At 34.6% G+C, this 18,896-nt stretch overlaps 1 protein-coding gene across 1 annotated transcript; it reads right to left on the bottom strand.

Annotated features, from left to right (window-relative positions):
- Window positions 1–12,915: 12,915 nt before the first annotated feature.
- LOC122716999 (titin-like) lies at window positions 12,916–18,038 on the bottom strand. Its single transcript, XM_043940611.1, has 6 exons — window positions 17,234–18,038; window positions 15,458–17,091; window positions 15,298–15,369; window positions 14,890–15,159; window positions 13,936–14,808; window positions 12,916–13,803 (listed from the first exon to the last, which is right to left on the bottom strand). Exons 1-6 carry the CDS (start codon window positions 18,036–18,038, stop codon window positions 12,916–12,918), a joined length of 4,542 nt encoding a protein of 1,513 aa, XP_043796546.1.
- Between the last annotated feature and the right edge of the window lie 858 nt (window positions 18,039–18,896).

Raw genomic sequence — 18,896 nt, 5'->3', positions numbered from 1 at the left:
AAAAAAAGAAAGTATTTTTAATCGTAACACCTTTCCAACGTCGAGCTTTTATCAACCGACTGTTGTTCCTTCTCCTCCATTCTTCTTCTTTCCCCAATTTACGTTACGTTATCCAGGCCTGTCACGGTTTTCTTTCTCTTTCTCCTCTTCCCTTAACTTTTTGTCGAAGAACGTCGATTTTTCCAACGTACGAAAAAAGGAAAACGCGTAACGAACAGCTTTGAACAGCTTTTGAACAGAGATTCTTTGACTCTTGTTGAACCTCTGTCTCTGGCTCTCGAGAAATTACGTTGTCTCAATTTCTTTTTTCTTTCGTTTCGTTTATTCTCAGTTTCGATTCTCGAAGGGAATTGTTGAGAAAAATTGAGCAAGGATAAAGGGATTATTATAAAGTTTGACATTATATCACTCGTATCCCATTCTTCTTGAATATATTAATTTCAGGAACGTCGATCCTTTCGACAGAAAGGGGAAAATTAAATCGAATTGTTATTGCCTATATTAATATTTTGAGAACAGAAGAAGAGGTTAAATTAAGCTTAACGATATCGTGCTATTAATACCTTGAAAATGAGATTCGTTACCTTAATCGTATCAATTTTTAACAATACCATTTCGATCGATAAAACCGATTTAAATTTCCCTATACACGTGGAGAAAATCCTCCTCCAATTCGAGCACAATCGACTCGAAACGGGATTGATTCAAGCTCCTCCTACAATACAATACGAATACAATCGAAAGTATTTTATCGGGGAGTGACGGTATTCCAACGATTTGTAACTGGACGAATATACACATCACGTGGAACGTGAGCTACTTGGTCGAAACTACTGACCGTCATTCCGTATAAATGTCGCTTATTATTAGCCAGACTCACCGTGCTTTCCTTCCGCGTTATAAACCCGTCTAATTCTAAAACGAATCGCGTATAATTAACCCAGGAGGCGGAGGTTGATCGTTGATCGAAGTTGCGGCCACTTCGTTTCCACCACGATACATATATATATATATATATATATACATATATACATACATCGCTAGTTCGTTTCGAAAGAAATCGATGCGCGCAATTGCATGCAAATTTATATTGGATTTGAATCGAGTCGCGAAATGGCGGCCAATATCCGCCACGTGAAAATTCTTTTTTTGAGGTTGAGGCTACCGGGTTGACAGTTTGATGGCACTTGGAACGTGTGTGACGCGATCCATCCAATTGCTCCCTCTCGGCCTACCTTTGAGGTTAGGTTTCGAGGGGATTTTGATTAGAGGTTAGGTCCACTTTAGGACATCCTTTGTGTCTTGCCGAGGAGGTTGATCGATTGGCAAAGTTTATTCGCGGGTTGGCCAAGTTGTATGTCCTATTTGATGACACCTAGGATTAGATTTAGATCATCAAAGCGATCGTCTAGCGTTATTTCATTTTCTTTTATACAATGTTTGTTGCTATTTGGATCGTAATACACGTATTTTTCTCATCATTTCCCATCATTTCTCACGCATCTCCACCCGATCCCAACTCGTTTATTCGTCTCGTTTATTTCTATTTCTCGAAAAAGTCGTGTACCGTGTAAATGGCACGTAAGGATATAAGGGAGGATGCGGATCGATATAGTTATGGTTACGGTTTCGCCATCAGTATCCAGAGGGTTAATATTCCAGCCATTCTCCATCAATAAATTCAATTATCGAGTCAGTATATCGAGCCAACAATCAAACTTAACTTAAGTGGATTATCCTAATCTGGCCTATACATGTATCTCGCTCATCTTACGAGGTTCTGTTGTTTTTAATATGTATATCTCTCTCTCGAAAGTTCAATTCAATTATTAAATCTAAGCCCAAACTTGTCTACGATCGATTAAATTAATCTTACAATCTCTATTTAACGACATAGTTCGCGTGATCCAAAAATCATCGAACCATTCCTCCCAATTTTTCTTAAATAGAGAAGCCAACATCTCTGACTCTTTTGTTTAAGCCTCGTCAGATTGCTTCGCTCATTTTAATATATTCCAGCCGCGTTTTCCACGATGAATCCAGAATCCATGCTATCATTTGCCTAATCCCACGTCATCGCATAACTAAATAGAGACGATTGAACCCCTTCTCTCCCCCTGTCCCCCGGTATTTAGGTCATACCCAGCCATAATATCCACGTGGCAATATTGGGCTGCAACGGGCTCTAATAAGCAAGGCGGATTGACGCGGGTGGGCGTAACTAGCGTTGTCAATCAAGTAGCTCTTATTAATATCTCGGCTCCCCGTCTTATACTTCGCGGGAAAAGCAACAGTTTATCTTTTAATTACGAAATAATGGCCCGGTATGCCCCTCCTCAAGGAAGGAAAGAGAGACTCGTGTATATTTTTCTTTCTTTTCCACGAATATCGAGGATCGATCAGAAATATTAATCTTTCGATCTTCTCTCTCATGGTGGAAACTTTTTTAAGAAAATTTCCAGTAACAGTCTCTCTAGAGAAGGCTTTCAAAGGCTCGCCTCTAAAATAACTTTTACCTCGTGTCGTGAATCGAGTTGGACGTGCAAGTGTTTATTTCATTGCAGTGTAATTAATTGGCAAAGGAGAGGCGAATTTTATTGTCGATATAAATCATCGAACCTTAAAATTAATTTAATATTTTAATATTTTCCTGACTTTTTGAGATATGTTCGATTATTCGAAATGTGTCTCCTTTTCGTTCTTCTTCTTCTTCTTCTTTGTTTTTTCTTATTGCTTCTTTTCTTGGCAGGCCAAATTCTGCGCTCATCCGAGTTTATTCTTGGTTCTTCCTCGCTCGATGAATTGCAGGCCGATGCACCCACCGAGCACGCAAGATACTGGACTCGGTAAATGCAGCGGGGTCTCTCTCGTGTCTTCGCTTTGTTTCGCGTCGCAATGCAACCTGTTGATGTTGGTTCGCGTCAAGGGAGCTCGCGTCGAAAATATCGCCTGCAAAAATCGATTAAGGTATCCACGCTGGATTCGTGGCTTCTCAGAATTTCGAAATTTTATTTTATTTTCGTTTCTTCTTCCTTTTGAAATAAAGGCTCGATTTCTCGATTCTTCCTCTGCCAAATATAAGACGAAACGATCGATGACGACGATATTATGAAATTAGTTTCGATTCCAGGATATGGATAAGCGAATAGCGACATCTGAAAGCGAGAAGAGCAATGAGAAAGGAAGAAAGAAAGAAAGAAATCATTCGGTTTATCATCGGTGAATGATGACAACAGCGACATCTGAAACGAAAGCGTGATACTTTCCTTTAGAAAAGATTTTTTTCTCCTTCAAGCATTTCCACGTTCTCGAAATCAGTGTTTAGAGACATCTGTCGCTGCCAATGACAAACTTTCTTTGCAACCTCTTTCGAAATCGCTTTCCTATCGTTGGAAGCAAAAATCGTTCCAAGTTAAAATATATATTCCTCGATTTGACTGCCTCTTATTTGAACGATCTTCGTAGGTATTTGGAAAGATATTCTGTAATAAAGCTATTAAATTGTTATAAAAATGATACAAAAATAATTTATTAAAAGAATTATTTTGTAAAATTTTAAAACATTCTATACAGAGCTGAGGTTCATCCAGATAATTTGGACAAAAAGTTGTTGTCTTTTTTTTAATAACATAATTTGCATGCAATCTAATACTTATATCAGAATTATTTTTCTCTTATACTTACTTATATCATCTCTTATACTCTTATACTTATATCTCTTATACTTATACTTATATTAGATATTATGTTGACTCCGTTGAAGGTTTTGACAAGGTTTCGTTGCATTTTCAGATATCCTAACAATTTTGCAGCTAATTCTCTAAATCTTCTAATTTTGAAGTATCACGAGTCTCATGACAGTTTATGAACATATCGTGTTCTCTATCATTGGACACGATTATCTGCTGTGACACTATGAGAATTTATATACATTCCACAACTAAGAAGTACATTTATTATGACTAGTCAAAAGGCATTCAAATTATCCAAATTAAAATAATCCAAAATTATCCAAATTAAAATAAAATTATAATCCAAATTAAAATAAAATTATAATCCAAATTAAAATAAAATTATAATCCAAATTATCCAAATTAAAATAATCCAAAATTATCCAAATTAAAATAAAATTATAATCCAAATTATCCAAATTAAAATAATTCAAAATTATCCAAATTAAAATAAAATTATAATCCAAATTATCCAAGTTAAAATAATCCAAAATTATCCAAATTAAAATAAAATTATAATCCAAATTAAACTAAAATTATAATCCAAATTATCCAAATTAAAATAATCCAAAATTGTCCAAATTAAAATAAAATTATAATCCAAATTATCCAAATTAAAATAATTCAAAATTATTCAAATTAAAATAAAATTATAATCCAAATTATCCAAATTAAAATAATCCAAATTATCCAAATTAAAATAATCCAAAATTATTCAAATTAAAATAATCCAAAATTATCCAAATTAAAATAAAATTATAATCCAAATTATCCAAATTAAAATAATCCAAAATTGTCCAAATTAAAATAAAATTATAATCCAAATTATAATATCCAAATTAAAATATCCAAAATATACTACATAAATCAGTACTACTACTCAACACTATTCTCAACACAATTACTATTATCAATACTTCTATTGCGGAACAGTAATGATGGAAACAAATGATTGACTCATATTACTGAAATATCGCGTGGCCCGAAGAAGATTTCATTTTCGCATGATTTCTCATAACACGGTTAAACGGATCTCCTGCTAATCTCCGATCCAATTGCCAGAAAGCAATAATTCCACCGTAAAATTCTCTCTCTCTGGCGTGGTCCCCCTTTCCTCTGAGCATCAAAGCGAATGATAAGCTATGATAAACGCGTTCAGCTTTTGATGTTGTCTCGTTTACCGGCCGACAATGTCGCCGCTGCTCCGCTCGAGATGGAATGCGTCAGGTGCAACTGCGAGATAATGGCGTTGAAAAGCGTCGTTCACCGTGCGACGATAGCTCAGCCTCCTCTGACGTTGTTCAATCCGCCCACTCCGGCTTCCACCTCCACCATCGATGGAAATAATAACCTGTTTTAGAGAGCTGAAAATGTCTCGTCGAACGAGAATTGAAAACTGAATCGACCATTCGAATTTCTTGGATTTGGTGGAGGGGGAGGGGAGGGGTCGAGACGTTGCTTATTAAGCAACTCTTTTAAAAGGGGAGGGGGAAGATTTTCAGTTCCTATACATTTTACAATGATAATTTTAAGGGTTTATTGAAACTTGATTTTTTTTTTTTTTTTACTTTGTTTAAAAATAATACGAATAATATTTTATATGGATAAAATTTATATAGATATATTTTATTAAATTTATATAGATATATTTTATATAGATAAGATAATTACTAGGTTAGGTTAGGTTAGGTTGTTTCGAGAATATTTCCAAAAGTTTTTGGAAGATTCTTTGGAATCCAAGAGTTACGAAAGAATGAGATTTACATCTATTTAAATTCGAATTTCTCGAATGTAAAATGTGTGATATCAGTTTCTTCTGGGCAATGGAATCTTGATACGATCTCAATTTTCCAGCCAGCTGATTTGCCAGCTTTTCAACTTCACTTTTCCTATTTCTCTCGATCTCTATCGTTCTCCATTTACATCGTAAAAAAAAAAAAAGAAACAATAAAAATAACAACAACGAAATGGAATAAAGCAAAATAAATTGTAGAAGAAGAAAAAAAATAGCAACGTTCTTATTGTATCATTTTTTCGATCTCGTTATATTCTGATTGTTCGAATTTTGTGGCAAAAAACCACACGTCAATTAGAGAATTCCAGGAGAAAAAGCAACCCTGTTAACGCGACGTGGAATATTAATTCACAAATATTGGAGTTTGCGTTTCGCTTCCCTTCGCTTTTTTTAAACTTCGAATCGCCAAGCTGAGAATTTCTCTCGCTTTTTCTCAAAATTATTAACCCTTCGCGTTCCAATGGTGTCTCTCCGCCGCCATCACACGAATCGATGCAATTCTAACGGCGACAATATTTATTTTTATTTGTCCGATTTCTTTAAAATATCGCTTCACGAATAGATTTAATAAACTCTTTACGTGTAATTTTATAATACACTGTCGAATGGTTAGATTCTTTTATCTCAAATTAAATCGAACTAAATTTTTGGCGTTAGCCCGAACTCGACAATTTCATAGAAATATTATTTTCAAAGTTTTCGAGTTTTGTAAGCTTGGAATAAAATGAGATTAATTTTTCGTTATTGTATATATATTATTATATATATATTCGTTATTATATATATATTATTATATTATTATATATATATTCGTTATTATATATATATATTATTTTCAAAGTTTTGGAATAAAATGGAAAGTTTTGGAATAAATGGAATTCGACAATTTCATAGAAATATTATTTTCAAGTTTTCGAATTTTGTAAACTTGGAATAAAATGAGATTAATTTTTCGTTATTGTATATATATTATTATATATATATTATTATATTATTATATATATATTCGTTATTATATATATATTATTTTCAAAGTTTTGGAATAAAATGAGATTGATTTTTCGTTATTGAATAACGAAATTATGAGAAATCGATAGAGAGAAGGAAAATAGGGATGAAAATAGAGATGTAGTACGTAAGAAAAAATAAGAACAATAGATGATGAATACAAGAGCACTTATTTATTGGAATCATAAGGTTTGCTCTGAATAGAATAAAAAAAGTTAAAAACGACATTTTATCGCGACGAGGATGCATCTTGATAATTACTTTATCATTAAAATATTCGAAATACAGATTTTAATATTCGACAAATTTTCTTTCTTTCTTTAAACGCGCACAAAATATTAAAATTATTAAACAAAAGTTTAATAATTTCAAGTCAGCTAAGAGATTCGTGCAGGAGCGAAAAAGGAGCCTGGAGTGCAAAGGGTTGATAAAATCAACGAACAAAAGGAGCAAATGGATCAATTAATTCTAATCTCGCCTCGAAATTGAAATTAGAAAAGCATTCCTCCTCCTTTCGTCCTGAGCGAAACGTTCTCAGAGATCGTTATAGATTTTTTGGCTAATGGCCAGGAATTTTCAACCCTCCCCCCCCCCCTCTCCTCTCCTCTCTCCTTTACGCTCAAAAGCTTAAGCCAGAGAGAAGCTAGAACGCAATGGAAATATTTACCTTAGCGCTGCTGGTGCGTAGGCTGTGCGTGTTTATTCAGAGCGTACGAAGCGTGGTTGCACATTGAATTCGATTTCGAGGTTGAACATTGGGCCGCGTTATTAACATGACAGATACCGTCGCTCTGCTTCATACCAGTTTATACCGATTCCATTTGTTCTTTAAAGAGTAGATACGACGATTAGTTTACTACTCGTTTATGCACTTGTGCGTGAAATAAAATTTTTTTTCAAGGTTTATAAGTTCAGGATAAATTTCCATCTTAAACGTCAATTTCATTCGATCATTTGACGTCATTTTAGATAAGATATTTTAAATATATTTAAGCTCTGAATGGATGAGATGTATCCTGTTGAGATTCAAGTCGAGTAGATAAAATTAGTCTAGAGAGGGTTTTTGAAATATTTATTATCAATGATATATTCCGTTTTGTTTCTTTCTTATTATCTCGATTATCTATTTTCAAGGTGTATTTAAAATCGTGAGAAGGAGGTTGAGGTATTTTTGAAAAATTTTTCTTTTTCTCGAGGATCATGAGAATTCTGAAACGGGTTGGATTTAAAGAGGGAAGAGTTTAGGGAGAGTTCTCGATTGGGGGTAAGTTTGAGGAGGGTTAAAATTCTTGGTGGCAACTACAGTTTGTTGAAATCGTTTGCATAACATGCTTAACAGCGATCGTGAGGCGCAATACAATTTTATGTTCAAGTTCATGAATGTTTCATGGGTGGGCCGGGTGGCACATCGATGCATTCTCAAGCACGATCCTTTAATCAACGAGGACCTGGATGGCATTAACACTCGAGAATCTTCTCGCTTTAACGCAAATACGCGTTCGTTTGCCAATAGTCTTCGCGTCATCTCTTCCAATTCTTGTGTTATTTTCATGGAAATGGTTCACAGATTTTTCTTTTCTTTTTTTTTGGATTTCTTTGGAAATATCATTGATAAAATAATAATTTTCTTTCAACGATTAATTCTTTATTATAACATAATTTTATTTTTCCTCAATAACCCTATCTCTTTTAATCCCTGTGTTATTTTCATGGAAATGGTTTACAGATTTTTTTTTTTTTTTTTGGATTTCTTTGGAATTCAAAATATCATTGAAAAAATAATAATTTCCTTTCAATGATTAATTTTCTATTATAACACAATTTTATTATTTCTTAATAATTTCTTTTAATCCCTGTGTTATTTTTATAGAAGTGGTTCACAGATTTTTTTTTTTTGGATATTTTTGGAATTCAAAATATTATTGATAAAATAATAATTTCCTTTCAACTTCCAAGTTAATTCTTTATTATAATACAATTTTATTCTTTCTCAATAACTATCTCTTTTAATTCCTGTGTTATTTTTATGGAAGTAGTTCACAGATTTTTCTTTTTTTGGATTTCTTTGGAATACAAAATATCATTGACAAAATAATAATTTCCTTTCAATGATTAGTTTTCTATTATAACACAATTTTATTATTTCTTAATAATTTCTTTTAATCCCTGTGTTATTTTTATGGAAGTGGTTCACAGATTTTTCTTTTTTTTTTTTGGATATTTTTGGAATTCAAAATATCATTGATAAAATAATAATTTCCTTTCAACTTCCAAGTTAATTCTTTATTATAATACAATTTTATTCATTCTCAATAACTATCTCTTTTAATCCCTGTGTTATTTTTATGGAAGTGATTCACAGATTTTCTTTTTTTGGTTTCTTTGGAATTCAAAATATCATTGACAAAATAATAATTTTCTTTCAATGGTTAATTCTCTATTGTAACACAATTTTATTCTTTCTCAATAACCCTATCTCTTTTAATTCCTGTGTTATTTTTATGGAAGTAGTTCACAGATTTTTCTTTTTTTGGATTTCTTTGGAATACAAAATATTATTGACAAAATAATAATTTTCTTTCAATAGTTAATTCTCTATTATAATATAATTTTATTCTTTCTCAATAACCTTCACACCATCTCTTAAATCTCTGAGATATTTCCATGGAAATGATTTACAGATTTTTTTGGATTTTTTGAGGATTTTTCCAAAATATCATTGATAAAATAATAACTCTTTAACTTCTTTTCAATATCAATCAAATATTTTTCCTCTCTGTTCATAACACGAATTTTAAATTCCTTGGAACACTATAAAATCCTAACCTAAAAATATATATATATATATATACATATATCACAAATTTTCCTTTTTTAGACTTTTTTAGAATCCAAATAACTCCTTAACTTCCTTTCAACACAATTTCAATCAAATATTTTTCCCCCTCTGTTCATAACACGAATTTTAAATTGAAACACTACAAAATCCTAACCTAAAAATATATATATATATATACATATATCACAAATTTTTCTTTTTTTGGATTTCTCTAGAATCCAAAATATCATTGACAAAATAACAACTCCTTAACTTCCTCTCGACACAATTTCAATCAAATATATTTTATTTTTCCAAATTTTAATAAATTCCTTGTCACACCAGAAAATCCTAACCTAAATATACCTATCACTAAAATAACACCTTTTATCTTCCTCTCAATACACGCGTGGAATCTTTCTCACTCTATACCGTTGCCTACGATCCATTTATCCGAAATGATCCAACGAGCAAGCAGAATGGTGGCGAGTCGAGATGTCCTCAAAAGGGGAAGCGTCGTCCGATTAAACAGTGCGTGACAAGCGATCAGCTTGCACCGAGTAAACAGCTCCTACACTGGGGGCTGTGTAACCTTTGGCCGGTAAAATTGGACCGCGTTGGCGGGCGGTGATCCGTAGGCCGTACCAGAAGAAATCGCCAACCCCGAGCGGCGGTGGAGGCAGCAGAACGGGTTGGCGATCGCGCAGAAGCATCACCACGGCGGGTGCACCGGCTCACCAGCACCACGTGATCGCCAGTGCCGCTGCAACTGCACAGGCCAAGATGCAGGCCGAACAGGGGAGCATCGGCGAGCTTCGGGGCTACCACAACCTCAGATCAAGGAGACACACTTTGGCCAATGTTCGGTGAGTACCTCGTTTCCTTTCGGTCAAATCTTTGGATTTGCAATTTTTCTCTAGAGCCATCGGAATTTTACGGGACAAATTTAAAATTTTAATCATAGGATAGCAAATTTTTTCTGAGCCATCAGAATTTTACGAATCATATTTAAAATTTTAATGATCATAGGATCATTTTAATCATAATCATAGCAAATTTTTCTGAGCCATCAGAATTTTACGAGTGAAATTTAAAATTTTAATGATCATAGGATCATTTTAATCATAATCATAGCAAATTTTTCTGAGCCATCAGAATTTTACGAGTCAAATTTAAAATTTTAATGATCATAGGATCATTCTAATCATAATCATAGCAAATTTTTCTAAGCCATCAGAATTTTACGAATCATATTTAAAATTTTAATGATCATAAGATTATTTTAATCATAATCATAGCAAATTTTTCTGAGCCATCAGAATTTTACGAATCATATTTAAAATTTTAATCATAGGATCATTCTAATCATAATCATAGCAAATTTTTCTGAGCCATCAGAATTTTACGAATCATATTTAAATTTTTAATGATCATAGAATCATTTTAATCATAATCATAGCAAATTTTTCTGAGCCATCAGACGAATCATATTTAAAATTTTAATCATAGGATCATTCTAATCATAATCATAGCAAATTTTTTTGAGTCATCAGAATTTTACGAGTGAAATTTAAAATTTTAATGATCATAGAATCATTTTAATCATAATCATAGCAAATTTTTCTGAGCCATCAGAATTTTACGAGTGAAATTTAAAATTTTAATCATAGGATCATTCTAATCATAATCATAGCAAATTTTTCTGAGCCATCAGAATTTTACGAATCATATTTAAAATTTTAATTGTAGGATCATTTTGATCATAATCATAGCAAATTTTTCTGAGCCATCAGAATTTTACGAGTCAAATTTAAAATTTTAACCATAGGATCATTTTAATCGTAATCATAGCAAATTTTTCTGAGCCATCAAAATTTTACGAGTCAAATTTAAAATTTTAATCATAGGATAATCAAATTGCGTGTAAATTTCAAAGAAGCGATTTATATTTTAAAAATAAAATAATTGGAAGAGAGCGTTTAAGTTTTCTATTCTCTGTATAACATAATGTTTTTTTGCAAGTATTCTCGTGAAATGGAAATTAAATTTGAATTTAATTTATATAAATACAGAATATATATTTTATAGAGGTGGATTAATAAGATAATAATTCATTGACCTTTTGTCACGCTTTACTTGTTGCTCGTAGTATTGATTGTTGAATAGCGCGACTGTTGTGCTGGACAGCGCGTGGACAGTTCATTTTATTTAATCTGAATTAGAATTTATAAACGCGTCCACGAATTGTATTTTTCAATACTTTTTTTTCCCCTTTTTTAAAGAAAACGAGTTTACGATATAATAACTTTTCAGACGAAAATAGATGGAATGAATCATGATTCTATGGCTATATATTTCGCCGATGAATCATTCCGATTAAACCGAAATTCGTTTTGAAACCAATTTACTTGGTGACAAATTGTAATTAGACGGTGCCAACTACTTTGTATGATCTACGAGGTAGTGAAATCTTGCTGCCGCGCATCCTCCTCTTAATATCCTCTATTCTATTAATGCGAGAATAACGTTTAATAAAAATAGAATTGTTTTATATTCGAGCTTTAAATAATTTTTGTTTTTTTTTTTTTTTTCATTTATTATTACCAATTCATTCGAAATCAATTGTTACATAGAAAAACGCGATAAAAGCATGATGAGCACAACAATAAATGAAGATATTTGTTTTCGACACAGCATTTATAGACCATTTACATTTTCCATAAATGCAAAACAATTAATAAATATCCATCCAGTGGATATATCATACTGGATGGTCACAAATGTTTTCACTTCTTCCTTAGTCGAATAATCTGAAATTTAATTTCATGCCAACATGGTTGATCCTATTATGCTTGGACCGAATGAAAGGATGGCCTCCCGATACACAATAGCTGAGCATTATTGATTTTAAAAGCGCGTCATTCGACCAACGCGACGTTATTGAAAATTATGTACCGTTTCCTTTGTCGTATTTATCTTATCGACTCCGTTTCCGTGTTCACTCGATCAAAAGCCTTTGCCGTTAGATTCTTCGCCCAGAGAATTTTCCTTTTTCAGATTAAACTTAATAACCCACTTTCTATCTCTTTAAATCGTTTCAGAAATTGACTTTGTATTATTATGTGTTATTGATAGATAATATTGAATATCTTCAATTACTTATCATCGTGATTTAATATAAAGAGTCCAAAATGAAACATCTATAATGTGATTCTGTCACAAGTTGTTCACAAGTTAATTTCACAAGTGATAAAAGAATAAATATATGTCATTCAACATGTGGAAAATTGTTGACTCCAATATCACGATATACACTTGATATAATTTATAATAAAATGTTGAAAAATAATATTGGACTTTACGACATTATGTATTCAGAAACTGGAAGACAAGGACTCAAACATTCCATTCACTTCACACGATACCAAGTTCATGAACGTTCATGGTTCGTAATAAGTCACGTTTCAAACAATGTTACATGTTACATGTACAAGATGAACGATCGTAAATACATTTCGTTAAGATGTCACTAGATCCACGACAAGATTTACAGGGAGACGAGATCAATCAATGTCACCACAGGCACAATGCACTCTTTTCAGTCCTTCTTTAGTCTCTATTATACCGCTGCAGGAGCATAGCACCGAATCTTCATCCTCATCATTGTCTATCTTTTTTGGCTTTCGTTTCAATTTGGGTATCTTCGCTGTACAACCTTGATCCATCTTTTCCTTTTTCATTTTGCATGGAAAAGCTTTTGTGAGGGCCTTGGTCGGTATCGGTGCACAGGTACAGATCTCTTGATCACACGTGTGCTTCTTAGGTACCTTCTTCAAAGGATCTTGCGCCTTCAGAACCTTTTGAATTTTTTTAAGTTTGCAATCTGTGCAAAGAGCCTCGTGTTGAGGTGGCTGGATGGTGGCAGGTTTTTTCAACGTTGGATAAGCCGACTCGTACATTTCAGGCAATTTCTTTCCACATTTACAACAATTGCATTTCGCTTGCTCCATCTCTTCAGACTTCTTGGTATAATAGATGGATCTAAGTTCTTTTTCAGGGCCGGGTTTCATGCTCTCCGTTTTCAGAGATTGCATAGCAGCGGAAAAAGTTTCATAGGGAGCAGTAGTGGTAGTGGTAGCGGAAGAAGGAGGATAAGAATAGCCACTTAAACTCCTGGCTTTCATACGAAGAGACGAACTCTTTTCAATTTTCGAACTTTTTTGAATTGTCATGAATATTTCCTGCTCCCTTAAAGGCTGTTTAAATATCAATAGTTTCTGAATCGTTTCTGGATCTGGATTTATCGCTTTTGTAATAGTTACTAATTGGGGTTGTTGGGGTAATCTTGGAATCGTTTGTGTCTCGACATCTGCCACTGTTTGAGTGATCACTTGAACGGTTTCGATCCTTGTGATTTCCGTCTGAGTAATTTCAATCTTTCTAAGAGGTTTCTGAAATGGCAAATGGCGGAAGAATGTTATTCTAATTAATCAGATCAAGGTGATTACTTTTGAACGCAAGAAAAATTCTTCATAAATGATTGATTGGAAAAAGTTAAAAAAACAATCAGTATTCATACTAACAGGAGGACGGAAAGGTGGACATGTGCAAATTCCTTCTTCTTCTTCCGGCTTTATTGGTTCTTTTGGTGGTATTACTGGTGGTACAATTTCTGGTACAACTTCTGGTACAATTTCTGGTTCAACTTCTGGTACAACTTCTGGTTCAACTTCTGGTACAATTTCTGGTACAACTTCTGGTACAACTTCTGGTTCAATTTCTGGTACAATTTCTGGTATAACTTCTGGTACAACTTCTGGTTCAACTTCTGGTACAATTTCTGGTACAACTTCTGGTATAATTTCTGGTACAACTTCTGGTACAACTTCTGATACAACATCTATTACAACTTCTGGCACAATTTCTGATACAACTTCTGGTACAACTTCTGGTTCGACTTCTGGCACAACTTCTGGTACAACTTCTGGCACAACTTCTGGTTCAACTTCTGGCACAATTTCTGGCACAACTTCTGGCACAACTTCTGGCACAACTTCTGGTACAACTTCTAGTACAACTTCTGGTTCAACTTCTGGTTCAACTTCTGGCACAACTTCTGGCACAACTTCTGGTACAACTTCTGGCACAACTTCTGGCACAACTTCTGGTTCAACTTCTGGCACAACTTCTGGTTCAACTTCTGGCACAATTTCTGGTACAACTTCTAGTACAACTTCTGGCTCAACTTCTGGTACAACTTCTGGCTCAACTTCTGGCTTAACTTCTGGCTCAACTTCTGGTACAACTTCTGGCTTAACTTCTGGTACAATTTCTGGTTTATCTTCTGGCTTAATTTCTGGTATTTCTTCTTTAATTTCTTCTTTGTACTCTAATGGCACCACAATTTCTTCTTCTTCTTCTATTGGCTCCTTTTTGATCTCTTCTTCTTCTATTGGCTCCTTTTTAATCTCTTCTTCTTCTTTAATATCCTCTGGAGCCATTTCTTCTACTATAGGAACTTTCTCTTCTTCTTTTACTTCTGGTAATACTTCCAATTTACGCACTACTTCTGATATTTCATCTTCCTTCTCCACGACTAAGGTTGATACCAATGGCGAGGAAGGCGGTTCTGAAGGAATTTCAGGTTCTAATTTTACTTCGACCATTTCTTCGCGGACTACAGGTTTTGCTTCTGCAGCTATTTCAATTTTTGGCTCCACTTCAGGCTCGACTTGTATTTCGATTTCTTTTGGCGGAGGTATTTCTTCGCGAACTCTAAGTTTCACAATTATTTCTTTTACTTCAGTCTGAAAAAGATCGATGTAGTTAAAGTATCGTTGATCGCGAAGAAAGTAAATATTAAAATAGTTCAAATATCAAATTCAAATAATTTTATCACTTTATAATTGTACAATATATTTATCGTATTTTATCGCGATACTTACTTCAGTATATGCTGCCATCTTTGCCGCCAACTTGTCGGCATCCTCTTTTACGGTCACGCAATCAGGACATTCCTAAATTTGGAAACGTTTAAGAGAGTTTGATATCGTGTTAAATGATTGTGCAATTAAAATCAAACAAATATTATAATGTAATTAATACCGCTATCGTTGCTCTGATCGTATCAACATCATCTTCCCACGATAACATTTCTTTTCGTGGGACAATAATATTATCCGTATCAATTGGTATATCTTCTGGTCTTTCAACTTCGATAGGAGGTTCAGGAGGATAAACTTCTGGAATGGGTTTAATTTCTTCAATAGGTGTTGGCTCCTCTACTGGTATGATTTCTTCTTCCACTTTGATAACTTCCGGTGGTATAACTTCCGCAATAGGTTCAATAGGTTCTTCTATTGGTATAACTTCCGCAATAGGTTCAATAGGTTCTTCTATTGGTCTAATTTCCTCGACAGGTGTAATTTCTTCTATAGGCCTAATCTCCTCAACAGGTTTCACGTCTTCCACAAATGGTTCAGGCACATCAATCTTTTCTTCTATAGGTGTAATTTCCTCGACAGGTTCATATTCAGGTATTTCCACCTTAACATCTGGCTCTACTTTAACAACAGGTTCAATTTTCTCAATGGGTGGTGGAGGTTCAATTTCTATTTCCTCTTTTATAGGAATAGGTGGTTCATCGATAACTGGTTTTTTAGCAATTAGGTCTTCTATATTTATTTGCCACCCATGTTCTTCTAATAATTGCTGTGGCGAGATAAGATTTTCCTTCAATGCAGTCATTTCTTCTTCCGTTAAACCAGTTTCAGTGAGCACTACATCGTTACAAATGAAATCTCGAGGACAGACAAAATCATCATCATATTTATCCAATTCAGAGAGAGATGTTATTTGCCCCAAATATTCTGAAGCTTCTTCTAACATTGCTTCTTGATAAACAAAATCCTCCGGTTTGATTTCCACTTCTTCATCCTCCACTTTTACAACATCGGTGTCTATTTCAACATCGATCGTCTCAGGTACAGCTTCTACCTCAGCCTCTATTATCTCAGGTTTTATCTCTATTTCGTCTTCAACCACATCAGGTTTAATTTCTACGTCAACCTCGACTAACTCTGGCTTCACTTCCAAATCGACATCAATTATCTCTGGCTTCACTTCCACCTCATCCTCAACTATCTCTGGCTTCACTTCCACCTCATCCTCAACTATTTCCGGGACCGCTAAAACATCCTTCTCCACTATATCCATCTCAGTTATAATTTCTTTCTCTTCGATTTCCGCATAATCTTCGACCCCTACCAATTCCTCTTTTATATCTACTTTAACCTCTACATCTATGTCAAGCACATCGGCAAAGTCCTCCTCTTTGCCCACCAAAGCCTCTATCTTGGTCACGCTAAGGTACTTCTCCAATTCACCCCTGCAGGTGGACAGTCTTGATCTGAGCTTCTCTATCACATCTTCCAACTCGACAATTCGATCTGCCATCTGTTGATTTGCCGCCGTCTTCATTTCTAATTGCTCCTGCAAACTGCTTATGGTACTTGCAACATCGCTGTCCAATTTACACCAAAGATCGTCCGCTTGTTGGAGCGTTCTCATATAGGCGTCCTCCCTATTCTCCAACTCGGCGATTTGTCTCTTCATGTACAATTCAGTCTCGGCCAATTCCTGAAGCTTTTCTAAACACTCGATATCGGTCGATTTAATCGACGCGTTGCTAGGCAGTTTCTTTAACCACTTCTTTTTGCACTCTATTACCCCGCACTCGCCTGCACGCCAATAAATAAATCTAAACTTAGAGACCGATCCGATCCTCGATCACGAGATCCACGTTTCATTCATATAATTTCTTAACACGTTTACACAATTACAAACGAAACGAGTTTCGAGGGAAACATTTATTCAACTAACCAGCCTCGCACGAGCGATCGTCCTCGTCCTCCACCTTGTAAGCCTCTTTCAATTTCTGTGCCTCGACAGTTAGCTTCTCGATCTTTCCCTTCATCTCTTCCTGAAGGATCTTAACCTCGCCCAACCTCCTCATCTTGTCCTCCAACAGAGCTTCCTTCTCGGTCCAAAGATTCTTAGCCTCGTCCATCCTCCTCTGAGCCTCCTTCCTCTCCGCCTCGACCTCCCTCACTCTGCAATCGAAATGTCGGCTGGGCGTCTTCGGGCAATACACCTCCCCCGAAGCTGGCCCTTGGAACTGCTTCTCCATGATACGCTGGAGATTAGGCACACACGTCCCTTGAGCCATCCTCCAGATATTCCACACCATCACGGCCGGCATGGAGCATTCCAAGATGTTCAATCGATGCTTCAGATCCCCCTGTTGCTTCTCCAATTCTTCGTTCTTCAGCTCACGATTTATTATCATCTCTTTGAACTTGCGCTGGCATTTTCGATACGTCTTCCCGGATTTTGGATTTTGTTTTTGGGACGCGTCCTTGCCCAACTGGCCCAGAGACGTGGACTTTTTGAAGTCCTCCTGGTTCTTCGATCCTTGGGTATCGTGCCCGTCCGTCGGCATCCCATCAGAGAATGGATTTTCTTTCGGATTCGATTGAATGGACGTGTCTTGGGTCGGAAGCGAACTTATGTATTCGAGTTTGCTCCTCGGCGCGGACGAGGGCTCGGATATTTTCGAAGCGTCAAAATCTAAATCATCCTCCATCGTATCCTCGCCCACGCCCCATTCATTTATTTCTTCGTCCATGATACTCGTCCTTTTGCTTTAATCGCTTCTAGTTTCTGCTTGAATCACGGTTTCACCTGCTTTCAACAGTTTTTTAATTGAAGTAGTTGATTTTTAGTTGTAAAAGGAGTAAAGGAAAAAGAAGGAATGCACGAGTAATTTATAGTTGAAAGCAGTAATTGTTTTTTGAGATTCGGGGTAAAGGTGTTGGAATGAAAATCAAATTGAGATTCTGATGAAAGATATGATGTCAATTTAAATTGTTATTGTTATATATTATTAAATGTAATTATTATTTCAATGTGATAAATCTGTTTGTAATTTAATTATTGTCATAATATTTCCATACGAACGAATTTCAAATAATAAGGAATAAATGATTCTAGTGAAGATTTTTTCTTTGACATTTAAAACGACGTTAAAATTTACCTAACCGATGGATTTATTTGTAAATTTTGTCAAAAGTGCGCATTATTCCGGAAAGAAAATAGTTTTATTTGCGATTCTACTTGGTTAAAGTGAGTCATATCTTTGTCAAAAATACTGATTTAATTTTGGAGCTCGTCCAAATGCGGTTAACGTTGATATATTTCAGATACCCATTACTGTAGATTCAACAGATTGATTTCGTTGGAAATCACGATTGATTTCCGTTTACTCCATTAATTTCATAATTTCGTTTGAACGTAGCCACGATGATATCGAGTATCGAGAAATTTTCTATCGATCGATCACTTTCCATCTTCTTTCTTCTCTTCCAATTTCGCGCTGAACGCGATAACGCGAAATATGTTATAAATGGCATATATATATATATTTAAACAACGTGAATTGTATCTTCCAAACACTTTCTACTTTAAATCTTTCGTTTCAATTTTC

This window comes from Apis laboriosa, unplaced genomic scaffold, assembly GCF_014066325.1.
Source record: "Apis laboriosa isolate Shangri-la unplaced genomic scaffold, ASM1406632v1 scaffold4_cov146, whole genome shotgun sequence".
NCBI lineage: Eukaryota > Metazoa > Arthropoda > Insecta > Hymenoptera > Apidae > Apis > Apis laboriosa.
The sequence above is the reverse complement of the archived record's forward strand: the minus strand, read 5'-3'. Positions and strand labels throughout refer to the sequence as shown.